The 13,198-nt window shown below is 35.4% G+C and overlaps 4 protein-coding genes across 7 annotated transcripts in view; 2 read left to right on the plus strand and 2 right to left on the minus strand.

Moving 5' to 3' along the window:
• Positions 1–440: 440 nt before the first annotated feature.
• LOC140772709 (subtilisin-like protease SBT3.9) lies at positions 441–1,639 on the plus strand. Its single transcript, XM_073114908.1, has 3 exons — positions 441–647; positions 730–827; positions 1,515–1,639. The coding sequence occupies exons 1-3, from the start codon at positions 454–456 to the stop codon at positions 1,595–1,597; spliced, it is 375 nt and encodes a 124-aa protein (XP_072971009.1). The 5' UTR covers positions 441–453; the 3' UTR covers positions 1,598–1,639.
• Positions 1,640–2,601: 962 nt separating this feature from the next.
• On the plus strand, positions 2,602–4,939 carry LOC140772609 (zinc finger protein STOP1 homolog). Its single transcript, XM_073114757.1, has 2 exons — positions 2,602–2,861; positions 3,194–4,939. The coding sequence occupies exon 2, from the start codon at positions 3,207–3,209 to the stop codon at positions 4,677–4,679; it is 1,473 nt and encodes a 490-aa protein (XP_072970858.1). The 5' UTR covers positions 2,602–2,861; positions 3,194–3,206; the 3' UTR covers positions 4,680–4,939.
• Positions 4,940–8,884: 3,945 nt separating this feature from the next.
• On the minus strand, positions 8,885–10,662 carry LOC140772244 (scarecrow-like protein 23). Its single transcript, XM_073114221.1, has one exon. The coding sequence runs from the start codon at positions 10,575–10,577 to the stop codon at positions 9,189–9,191; it is 1,389 nt and encodes a 462-aa protein (XP_072970322.1). The 5' UTR covers positions 10,578–10,662; the 3' UTR covers positions 8,885–9,188.
• A 1,955-nt stretch (positions 10,663–12,617) lies between these two features.
• Positions 12,618–13,198, minus strand: part of LOC140772116 (DExH-box ATP-dependent RNA helicase DExH7, chloroplastic) — a 40,737-nt gene continuing 40,156 nt past the window's right edge. For all 4 annotated transcript variants that reach the window (XM_073114021.1, XM_073114019.1, XM_073114020.1 and 1 more), the window contains exon 35: positions 12,618–13,117. The gene's annotated coding sequence lies outside the window, so the exon portion shown is untranslated. The remainder of the gene's footprint in view (positions 13,118–13,198) is intronic.

The raw sequence follows: 13,198 nt of genomic DNA on the forward strand, positions 1-13,198 counted from the left end.
ATTACAAAAACTAATATCAGGATTGACATCAAGACACATTCCTTTCACTCAAATGTATTTAGAGATGTAATCCTTAATTGCTTTGGCTACTTCAACAATTATAATAAATAAATCCATGACGACAACAATGCCTAATTAGATATGTTCTTAAGCCACGACTAGACCAATTCATATCCCTGCGTCAACCATTAACTTATCTAGTTAATTAGATGATTAATTATACCATCAAATCTACACGCATTCTTATTTTATTGGGCATTAATAGCCAATGGGCTATTAATAAACTAGAAAGTTAATGACAATAGATGATGATATAACAATTGTTTTCTGGCATGCCCATTGGTTGATACGCTGGATTTCGACTCATAAATGAGAAAATAAATAGTTGTTGGATGGCTTAAATTTTTAGAAAGATTAAAGCAAACAAAGAAACAGAAGAAGCTTAAGAGAAAAATGAAGACATCTCGCAATAAAATTATTATTCCTTTCTTCTTCTTCTCCCTCCTGATCTTTCTCTCCTCCTTCTCAACTCTGATAACGGCGAAAGTTCCACCCAACGCCGCCATTTATATTGTCTACGTTGTCACACCAGAGAACGAACAACCAACCGCATTTCATCTTAAGATTCTCGTCGCCATCTTCGGCAGGTCATAATTCTTATATGCTTCTTCTTTTTTTTCTTAATTTTCATTAATATCTCTTAATTATTAATTAATTCAAATCTTTTAGTGAGGAGGCTGCGAAGGAGGCGTTGGTGTATAGTTATACACATTCTGCTAATGCTTTTGCTGCATGGCTCACTCCAGAACAAGTTCTTGAAATTTTGAGTAAGTTTTCTATTTTTCTTCTTTATTTCCTCCCTATTTAGTCATTTATTTTTCAATTTTTGTGTGTGTGGGATTTTGATCTGAGATGAGGTATCAAGTGCTTAATGAAGTTATGGTTTCTTAAATGACTAAGCTAAGTTTAATTCACTTGTAACATTATTAATTTATTGTTTCATAGCTTAAGTTTTTATGTCAACTAGTTATCTAAGTATGATATTAGGGTCTTTTCCCGATTTTATTACCATACTATCAGTAATACAATTAAGTACAATTTTAAAATAGATATTTCTATTTATTATTCTCAAAATAAGTTATTCATTCTACGAAAAAATGTTTTATATTCTCTTGTATTTAGCAATAAGAGTATAATATTTATTTTTAAATATATTAGATTTGATATAAAGTAGATTGATGAAATAAATATTAAGGATAAATTGATAATTAAATTAGTGTCTAATATAAAATATAATTTTGATAAATAGTATTTGTATTGTAAAAATGTTATTATAATATTTAACGGTTATTTTTAAAATAAAGGATTGTATTTCATAATATGAAAAAAAAGTCATCCATCCATAATCCATAGACATATATATATATATATATATATATATATATATATATATATATATATATATATATAGCTTGTTTACATTCTTAATTATTATTATTAATTATTTTTTTCAGAGCAACCTGGTGTTCTTCAGGCAATCCCTAATGACAAAATCCCCCTACCTGGCAGACTTCTACACCACTTGACTATTCCCTAATTAACTGAGTTGAGAACTGGGAGGCAGTGATGTTGATTTCTGTGTCTTGGTGTTTATCTGAGATAATTTGTGTATGCTTGTAATATATCTTGTGATTTATAATAAGAGGTTTTTATTTATCAGCAATAATTCCATACTAATCAATTAGTTATTGAAAATAATTTTAATCCTTTGTTAATTTAAAGAGTATATAAGATATTTTACATATGTGATTAGATTAGTCGATAAGAAAAATTAGAATTTAAGTATTTTCTTATTGCTTATTCTTATAACTGTTTTCTTAATAATAATAGCGTCGACTTCTACCAATTTAATTTTTATTTTTATTTTTTATAAAAATAATGGATAGCTAAGAGAGAAATAAAATATGACTAATTTAGAAAAGTGACCGGTACTTCCGATTAAATTTTATTTGGTATCGTTTAATCTCAACCATTCGATTAGGAGAGAAAGATTAATAGTTCTTATTGAATCATTTAGCTTTATATAATTGCTATGAAAAACTTTTAAAATATTATAATTATCTTTTGAGTTGATTAGTTAAATCTAACTAATCAATATTAAAACATAACTTACGTCTAAAGAAAGTAGAGGTTATTTTATTGAAATTAAGAATAATAGTAATTATAAAGAGTCAAAAGAATTTTAATAATAATTCTAATATTTTAATTGAAATGATAGGCTACTGATTAAAGTGTTATTTTTTAAGGATGAAATAATAATTGTTTATAAATATAGAAATATTAGATAGAATATATGTGGGTGAGAAAAGTATGTACTAATAAACTAATATTAAGATAAAATTATTATTATATTTATATGAAGAGGATTATATTGAAATAAAGTTAATATTAAATTATTAATGGCGATAAGAAACAAAAACTATTCCACCACTATTCCTACTCCACTGTCTTATTCGATTGCTATCCGAGAATAAGATTGGTTATCCAGGAATCAAGTGGATACGTTATATAGGTAACAGCTACTCAGTACTCAACTGCAAATTTACCGCTTTTCTTAATGGTTTCTTTGATCGCGGCGTCAGTAAACAAAGCGAGGGAGAGGTCAAAACGATGGAGTCTTGGGCGGTGGGGAACGACGTGGGGTTGTCGTGAGAGAGCTGAGTGGGATTCGTAGATTGGGACGCATTTAATTAGCTCTTGGCCAGGAGATGAGAAGAAGACGGTTCTTTGATGAGCTATTCGTTGGTGGAGGTGGGTCTCTCTTCCATTCTCTTAGTCCAGCCTATCGGGTCGCCTCTCTGGTGAGTTCTTTTCCCTGTTTCTAATCTCAAATTCGTGTCTTTTATGAGTTCTTTCGTTGTAATCCAGGGTAAAGGTTGCATTTTTAGATCGTTTGGATCAATAAATAAAAGGGGTTTTTTTTTTTATTATTATTTAACGGCAATTTCTGCTCATGGGCATGCTTACAAATTAATTTTTGGGCTCTTTTTTATCTTCTTTTTCCTCCTCCAAAGTTATGGCTTTCTTTCAGATTCTCTCTTTTGGGTGTTGTTGATATAAGAATAAGGATCCAGGGGTACTTGTAGGTCTGGGCTTCTGATTATTTCTTGCTGGTTTTACTATTATGAGACAGATAGATACTTTGGATGGATCATAAGGATAGGCCTACATTTGGGAACTCCTCTGAAATGAATGTGCCATCTGGAAATCTCAATGCAAATCAGATGTTCTCCCGGTCTGGATCAAGAGAGATATGTTTTGATGATAGAAGTAAGCAAACCATCCCTGAATTCACCCCTCCTTTGCACAAATCAGCACTCTATTCCTGTCGACCTGAATTAATAATTGCAAAGCCGGGTCCAATAGAATCATCTTCTTTTGTCAACAATCAAGCTATGGATTGGGATCCGAGGGCGATGCTAGGGAACCTCTCCTTCCTTGAGCAAAAGGTCCATCAAATTCAAGATATAGTCGGTTCGATCATGAAAAATGGAGGTCAGTTTCCACTTCATCAAGTTGATCCTGCTCCTGGCCAGCAGCTGATGAATTCAGATCTGACTTCTATCGTAATTCAGTTGATCTCGGCAGCTGGTGCACTTCTCCCATCAATGAGAAGTGCAACTGCAAACCTACCCAGTAACCCTTCTGTTGCTCCGCTGGCTAGTATTGTTGGTTCAGGATCAAATGGTTCTTTCCAACAAAACAAGTTATATCCTTTGGTGGAAACCATGAATTCCGAGTATGACGAGTTGATTAAAGACGTAAGTGACGATGGTTTTGAAGGAGCCAACACTATTGCTGCTGAAGACCAAGATGTGAAGGACAATGAAGATGGTGGGTTAGATGGAGAAAATCTCCCCCCTGGCTCATATGAAGTATTACAATTGGAAAAGGAGGAGATTTTAGCACCACACACTCATTTCTGTTCAATCTGTGGCAAGGGATTTAAGAGGGATGCGAATCTTAGGATGCATATGAGAGGTCATGGAGACAAGTACAAGACTCCAGCTGCCCTTGCTAAGCCAACCAAGGAAGCGAGTTTGGAGCCCGTGCTTATTAAGAGGTATTCGTGTCCCTTTCTTGGATGCAAGAGAAACAAGGAGCACAAGAAATTCCAGCCTCTGAAAACAATTTTATGCGTGAAGAACCATTACAAAAGGAGCCACTGTGCCAAGAGCTATACTTGCAGAAGATGCAACACCAAGAAGTTTTCCGTCCTAGCCGACCTGAAAACTCATGAGAAACACTGTGGCCGTGATAAATGGCTCTGCTCCTGCGGAACTACATTCTCTAGGAAGGACAAGCTGTTTGGCCATGTTGCTCTTTTCCAAGGTCATTCCCCTGCGCTTCCATCAGATGAAATAAAAGGTTCAGGAGCGTCAGATCAAGGCAGAGGTAGTGAAGCACCAACAGAAGTGGAAACCGGAGGAAATAACTTCATGGCAAACTACATAGACAATGTTGATGTCTTAGATTTTTATAAAGGATTTGATAATGAGCCCAGCAATTTATCTCCATTGAGCTTCGATCCATTTAACGATGGGGGACTAGATGAATTTCCAAGAGCATCATTTGATCCCTTGGAGAATGGATTCTCCTTTCTTCCTTCTGGGTCCTGAGACTTTGTGAAAAAGAATAGAGAGATCTAGCATTCAGTTTTTCTCAGGTAATTAAACAGCTATATAGAGGCAAATGCCTAAGCACACATATTCCATTTTCTTGATGGTTCTGCCAACTTTCTTAGTTAATTCACCTTTTCTTCTAGGAATTAGGACAAACCGTTGGTACTTAATGACCTTATGTGCAATCTGTCCTCTCTTAGAGACATGTTTTATTTATGTAAATTTTTTCAAATAATTTATCAGGCTATATTGTATTATTTGGTTTCTTCTATTTCTTTTGCATATATGCACGAATTCTTGCCGTTTCTCATTAAGGTAAGATGATATGAAACAGTCCCCAGTTCAAGTTTTCACTAAGATTTAATGGTTCATTTCATTTTAGGGCAATGTTTGATTTCATTGTTGGTCGAATCTGCATGATAATATAGTAAGTAATTGTAGGGTAAAAACCAAGTCATAAAACTATCCAATAATCAAACATATTGGTTAGGTTTTCAGATATCAAAGATTTTAAGATTTAAAAAAAGTAAGTAAAGAAGCAATTTTGATCAACTAACCTAATTTCTAACCAGAAAATAGAGGAAAAATAATTGTTATAAGGTGTAAATGTTGCTTTATAAAACCTACTATTTACAGGCCAGGCCAACAAGCTCAAAAATGGGTACAGAAAGAGTTACATTATTTATCAATTAGAAACATGGATTAGTTCTTCTAGAGATGTTATTGCAAAGATGAATTCACTATTTTGACATTGGCGCAAATTTATCGTCAATTCATTCAAGTGTCTTGAGGAAATTAAGATCCATGTTGGTCACTGGGTGACATACAAGATAATCAGCAAATTCATCCTCACTGGCAAAGAGAAACTTTTCTCAAACCATCCAAAACTATATTGGCAGCGCATCATAGATGAAATGCTACATGTGCATTCTGAATTTAGTCTGGCTTCAGTGAGAACTATCTATGAAAGGAATCTGTTGTAATTAATATTCATGTCCTGATCTATAGATTGTTTTCAATTTTCATTATCAGTAGTCAATGAGGAAATTTCTAAAGTCTAAACCCAGTAATTAAGTCAATCTGAAGCATATTTTAACTATTAATTTTGCCTCTTGGGTCTCCAGATGGCTGTGCAATGTATTTTATAAAAGGAGACTTGTTACAATATGTTTATCTCTTTGGACATTATAAAAGGAGCTATTCAAGTAAAATACAGCATAGGACAGCAGACTGTGTCAGCAATGGCATAAACTTATTGGAAATGTCTTCAGAATGAAGATTAATTGTATATAATTGTTAAAACTTTATTTCAATTATACTCTGCATTAGCAGATAATATCATGTTAGTCAAGTAGAAGAAATTTGAGGCATTGTATTCAACAACCAATGTAAAATAGACACAAAATCGATGGTGATTACAGACAGCTGCAGGACAAAGCAGAAATGATGTTTCTGCATTGGATGTGGATCAAACAGGAGTATTTCAGTCCCATACCACAGGAATTTGATTCCATTAATAGCTAAAATATGTGAAATCTGGTTGCAGCAATAGCATATCTAATGATCCTAAGAGATCTTTCCATGAAACAAAGTACTAAGAAAGAGTTGACAACTCCCTGATCTGCTGTGTTATTTGATTCATAGATGCATATTGAGTGAAGTGTAGAGTAAGATAACCCAAAAAGTTTACTCTTGTTAACCAAGAAGCAGAATTCTTATGAGTGAGACATCTTGAGAAAAATTTCATCAGGGTTTAGAAAACTTTCAACAGGAATGAAACATAATGCACAAGATGCATGGTTTGTATCAGTGTATCACAACCATTGAAATCTAAAGTGAAGGTCAATATTCAGATATATTTCTAAAACAGACTGATGGATTAACTATCAAGAAAGTTACAGCTCCCAGAAGAAGAATTAAATGTGACAAGTTACTCTATGTGATGAAATTCTACCTTCCAACTTTATGTCATGGATCCTATAAAGTAGTAGTCGTTGCTAAAGATCATTAGGATTTTCATTTTATTTCTATCTCTCTCTTTCGTTCATACTTATTCTATCCAACTTATCAAGCATAATGAATGGACTTTTTTAGTGGCATACTGTACTATTACTGCTTTAAAAGTCTTGGGTAGATACATGGGAATCAACTCAATTGAATAATTGTGATTCCTGCATAGGGATCTGCTTTGACCAAGCAAAACTTTGGTGCATCAAACATGATAAGATGCTCTTTTCTCAATCTTGACCTGCAAGGCAAATGGAAGAAGCACATGCCACAAAGTACAATTATAGAAGAAACAAGAAAGGTTTGTTTAGTTAATCCATCTACCTTTGTTTAAAGGACAGAAGCTGATCTGTTCTTGAATCCATTATTAGTGGTACAATTCAGCAGAGGAAAAAATTACTCTTAGTTACTAATGAGAAAGCTTATCTATTCGCCGACAACGCCTAATAAACCTATTGTTTTCCATAAAGCTTGGCATCTAGACTCTATCAATATATCGAAATATATTACCACTTGCAGAGGAATTCAGCATAAATATTGATTATTTCCTATGTTATTATATCTTTCATTATTCCTCTAGTTCACTTGTCTCATTAGATTTCTGGGCCCAAAATGCCCTAGAAAATCCATACCAGACAATATGCAATAATTTGCTTCATCCCCAATCTGATGGAAAGTGGTCTAATAATTGAGACAGGGGACTAGTGGCTATTACAAAAACAAAGGCTTGAAGCTTAAATGTATCCTCAACTCCTAAAGTCTATAGATCTCAAACGAGATGGATTGTTTAGCACATAAATAGTGTTCAAACACTATATAATCACGACCAAAGTTAAGATGAATATAAATTTTAATCAAGAAAGTGAGTTTATCTGAGAGGAAGAACGCAATGTTGTTACAGATGTATTAAAGAGCAGGACTGGAATATTTGTCGAATAATTTTTCAGTAATTATAAACAGATTCTTAGAAAAATACGCCTATTTAGTTATCTCAATGATGATACCAAGTTGTTTGATTCATTTCTAGAAAGAGTATCATTTGATTCTTTGAGGCGAAGTCATTCGGTGGAAGACAGAAGAGGCATCTAGAGATGATTTAAGATATCTAAATCAGAACCAGGCTTTTGTTCTTTTCTTGCTATGGGACTAGATACCAAGAAAATAGACTTCCAGATCGTATATATAAGTAAAGATTAGCCGGCCAAATAAGTATAATTAACTGTGATCTTGTCTTATTCTGAATCCCAAAAGAGGCATCTTTCGTAGGTTGGACTTATTGCCTTATTGGTATGGAGCCTAAGAATCTATTGACTTGAATGATCAAAGACCTTTCCATTCCATTACTGGGAAACATCTGGAGGAAGAATTCAACAATATCTCTCCTAGAACAATCTACTCCTGAGAAAGTTGAGAAGCATGAAGTTCTTGTAACCTCTTATATTATCTAAAATAGGCAACACTTATCGCGGTCTAAGTCCTCATTTGTTTATCTACTAAAATCATATAAAATAGAGGTATTTTCTCAATGTTTGTATAAGAAATCCCCTGTGTTGATGGACTTATCCTTATGAGAATTTTCTCAGAAGATACCTCCAATTTCAAATCATTCACAATTTAGTTATGCATTTTTTCTCTGATTATGGTGAGACTTAATCTATGTTGACTAATTATTTAATGCATCGGTTCTTTCATCTGAACTTTGTTGAATCTGAAAACAACAAGCATGTCATATTTGACAAGTTGGTACACATGAAAAGTTAATTAAATCTTTATGCCGTGGATCAGAATACAATACCATGTTGAAGTTTTATAATCTTAGCTAGAAAAGCTATATGATATCAGGAAACCAACATTTCAGCTAAAAAGATTCGACAGCCGCAGAAGGAGAACAAGTCCATGAAGATGCTCAGCAGCATTCCCACAATGATATCATCACGCATATCTTAATTAAATGGAAGATAATATCAGCAAACGACTGTGGTTATGCTTAGAATTGACCTAAATCTTGAGATAAGTCTTACATAATCCATCTTCATCCATAGCAAGTCACTGCCTTGTAGGACGATTAACAGATTGCTTGAGTTAAAAGTTACAACTTTCAACTTCAGAGTTTTAGTCTCGGTTGCTTGATACTGTATTAGATTTGTCGTTCAACATTTCAGAGTCAAGCTTGTACTAATTTTGCCCACACAAAATAATATTTTCCATTGATGTACCTATCTCAGCTTACATGATCTGTGAATGAATCCAAGCAGTCCTTTTGTGGGGCTACTAAAGTTGTCTGAATAAAATGCAGAGATTAAAAATTTAAAGTTGTTTGTCCATGGAATTTTTGATTTCTGAAAGGAGAAGGAAGCTAAACATGCTGAAGTGGTAAATTATTATGTTTGGATTCTGAAATAAAAAGAAAAAAAGAATCAAACTGTATTGCAATCACAAAGATTTTTATCTTATGTGCACGAGAAATCAAGAAAACAATGAGTGAAGCAAATGAAACTTTTATAGATGTCTCCTGGTAAATCCAGATGCTGTGATCAAAATCCTATCTTGCCACCCCAAAGATATTGTCTTGCCTTCATCCCTCGCAAGAACTCGAAATCCACCATTACTGCCGTGATCTGTCGTCGAATACTGGCTCTTGATCTTTAACAGCAGCCTTGCTTGGCTCACTGACCTTGAGCTCAACTTCGTCTCTTCGAACCCAATTCTTTCCATCCTCTCCTTCCAAGTCTCTTGTAATACCTCATGATTCAAATACTCATCTTCCTCGTCTCCGTTGACGATCGCATGCTTAATATCTCTACCGAGACTGTTCTTCTCGATGTTAAGCCTCTCCATGCTATCAGCTGGGAGGCATTCATTCAGAGAATCAAACATGGCTGCAGAATAGTTTAAAGACTCCATGAATCTTGACAAGAAGCCTCCTTGTCTTTGTCTACCTTCTTTCTCTACCAAGACTACCAAGGATGGATTCAACGAGTAGATAACAGCCAATGCATCAGATATCTCTGTAGAGCTCCTCAAATTTTGGAGATAGAACACAGAATTCACGACGACAGTCGCATTTTCCTCCATCTTTATACTTCTACCGGTGGCATCATCACCTCTGAATATCCCTTCAAATTTCAAGAACAAGTTGTGGTAGCAATTCGCGAAATGAACGAGGCGCATCTCGGTTTCTTTGAGCTCTTGGATGCTTCTACCGAACCCGGTTATGCGAAGAGCGATCGGTTTGCTGCTCGTGGCCTTATCGGACAAGGATTGGATTAGAGAAGGCCATTGAAATCCATACGACACATCGAAATCTATGACATGCAATCTACCTCCATTCTCCTTCTCCTCGTCCTCAAAGGCTTCAACGATGGCTTGGTTCGCGGTGAAGTGCGCAAACTGGTAGTAAGGAGAGGCTCTATAGAGGTCAGTGAAGGCCGAGAATTCCACTTCAGGAGTAGGAGTTGACATAAACGATTGGTAAAACGGAGATCTCGGAGTCAGAATCCTCGCAGCCAATGCGTCCGCGAAGTAGACCGCCACGCGTTGGATTGGATCGCCCTTCAAAGAAACGGTCTTGTAAACCTCTCCTAAGGCGTCGACGGCCGTGTTAACATCGCCGCCGTTCGTATCGACTGCGGCGGCGGCGGCGAGAAGCAAGTGAATCACCTGCAGACTACTCTTTCCATCTTCGACTCCACAGGAGTATCTCTTGGTGTTTGTCGCTCTCAGCATTTGGTCTCTGATTTGGAGCAAGTTGAACAACTTCCCATCACTCGCCATGAAGTCTTCTCTCCCTTTTCGCTTCTTAGAACACCATGCAGTAGTAGTAGTCGTAGTAATAGTATTGATGCCTAAGCTTAGGCTTAGGAGCTCCTCTCCTTTATTCTCTTTCATTCTCTCTAAGAAAGATAGATAGATAGATAGATAGATAGATATAAGAGTAGGTACAGAAAACCAGGAGAGGTGACAAAGAAGCGTGGTGGAATAGGAGAAGAGATGAGGATTTGGTTTTGGATACCTTTAACCATATATATATATATAGAGAGAGAGAGAGAGAGAGAGAGAGAGAGAGAGAGAGAGAGAGAGAGGAACTTTTCTTTACTTTTATTTTATTTTCTCAAGTGCAGAATGAAAATGTAATGGTGTCCTATTAAATACCAACGACCACTAAGATTGGAATTGAATGCTCTGATGTAATCTGAGCCTTGTGATACCAAGATTTGTTAATGGGTTGGTGGTGGTGTTCTTGGATTCCGAGGTTGGATCGGTGGATTGCTTGTCTGCTTGCTCTTTGTCTTTTCTTGGCTGACTGGTTCGATGGTGGGCTTTGGTTAGGATCTTTTTCTTTTTATCTTCTTTTTGATTAAATGGGCAAAAAGTGAGGGTGGTTGGGAACTTGGAATTGGAATTGGAATTGGAAATGGAAATGGGGAATGGAATGGAATGGTTGATGCCGTGACAAAGAAGGGCGGGAGCAAGAGTCATCAACCGTCGCAGCACGACTTGTCGTCTTGTCCCTGCTTTCCAGGAGCACTGGTCCTACGCCAAAACAAAATGGCCTTTTCTTGCAAATAACCGGAAAAAAAAGAAGAAGAAGAAAGAGAAACGGAATATTCTCTATCAGCTATTTGCTAATATATATCCAAAGAATGAATAGTCCCATTCATACGATTTAATAAAGAGAGAGCTGGTTGATATTTATTTTATTTTTTGCAATGAGATTAAAATGTAGGTCATTTCTTTGTTTTTATATTAGCTGTAGTACAAGTTACCCAAGATTTAAAACGGTAGAGGAGGAGTTTAGTGTATGACATATTAAAAACATAGACTAACCAGGTCCCTTGCTCATGATTAAGGAAGTCAAGAGTTCAATTTCAACCCCAAACAATATTGTGAGGAAATTGTTTAGTGGTTGATAGTTTGATGGCTTGGCTCAATTAGGTTGATAGTTCGACAGTACAGTTAGCTTCGAAGAACATCTTGGCAACACAATGACGGCGTTTAATTCGAAACAATTAGACAGCTAAAAACTCGGTAGAACCTAAAGTACTTTTGTATATAGGGAGAGTTGGCTCTTTATCCAAACTATATCTAGTATTCAGACTCATGAATGAAAAAAAAATATATATATATATATATATATATTAAAAAACATAGGGTGGTAAATATGGTAATTAATTTTATCTGCTCTCGTGAAAAGGGTCAACATGGAAAATATAGACCAGTTCAAAATAATTCCTCTTCAGTAACACACTTTGTACTTTTTAAAGATTCTCTTCTATTTCAACTAGTCTCTTTCCCCCCCTTCAACTAAGGAATGTGTACCACTTTACGGTCTAGCCCAAATAGTTTGCCGGCTTGCAAGTGTAGGAGGTTACTGCAAGAATGGAATTCTGTATGGTTGCAGGTTAAAAAGTGTAGGTAAAAAGGAAAAATGACTAGTAGTTGGTAACTTTGAACTGTGTTGATTAGGGATTACGTTACCTTTTTTCTTTTTTCTTTTCCTCTTATTATCTTCTTGGACTTTTTGATGGAAGGGAAGCTTCACCAACACCATCATCAGTAGGATTCTTGTCGCCGTACCCCACTTGAGAGGTGGGTAGCTATCAATGAACAGGAGGAGCTTATGGAAGTCATGCTTTTAGAGTTCCAGTACATTGAACGTTGGGTTTCGCTATCTGGGGAGTGCCAAAGACTAGCACATTGTCTGATGCGCAAATAAAATGAGAGTCTTAATCTCAACATGCGAGTCTTCCATCTCTCATTTCAATCGCAATCGTAACAGTGGAATACACACCATCAATACATTAGTGAAAGTGCTTGGATTGACTTAAAAACGTTAGGACAACACATGCATGTCCAAATACATTTATCTTAAGATCTAAAATTTTATCTCATTAAGGAACACTGAGGGTTTCAATGTTGCAATCATCCTTCCACCAAATATGAAACAAATTAAAAAGAAATCAATGGCTGGTTACAAACATGCAAGTGGATTTAACTTTACCTGTAATTTTACCAATTGAAGTATAACTTTCACTATTTTACATGTCCTTACTGCATGCTCTTTTAAAGAGTCTTTGTAAACATAGTACATATTTGCTCCAAACAACTAAACAACTCTGATTTGTGCTTCAATTAACTAGCACACATCTAATAAGTGGATTCTTTCCCGGAAACCTTTCTATTTATTGTATTCTCTGGTCTGCCTGGTGCAACCAATATCCGACATGAAAATAAAATTGCTGAATAACATCCGTTAAGCATGAGAGAGTAGCTGCTACGATGATAATATTCTTTAAAACTGCCCATATTTCTGTTGAATTATACAATATCTTTGCATGATTATCTTCAGTTTGTAAATGACTCAGTCCTGCAATCTTCCAACGTTGTGCAGCAGGCAAATTTGGAGAATAAAATTCCCCTAAATAAAGCTGAAATATAGTTGAAATAAAGCTTAAACAGATAACTTTGTAAACTGTCCAGTCTGACTCGTAAATTGAAGTACATGAAAA

The sequence above is a fragment of the Typha angustifolia genome, chromosome 12, assembly GCF_048772165.1.
Source record: "Typha angustifolia cultivar Huaian chromosome 12, ASM4877216v1, whole genome shotgun sequence".
Classification (NCBI taxonomy): domain Eukaryota; kingdom Viridiplantae; phylum Streptophyta; class Magnoliopsida; order Poales; family Typhaceae; genus Typha; species Typha angustifolia.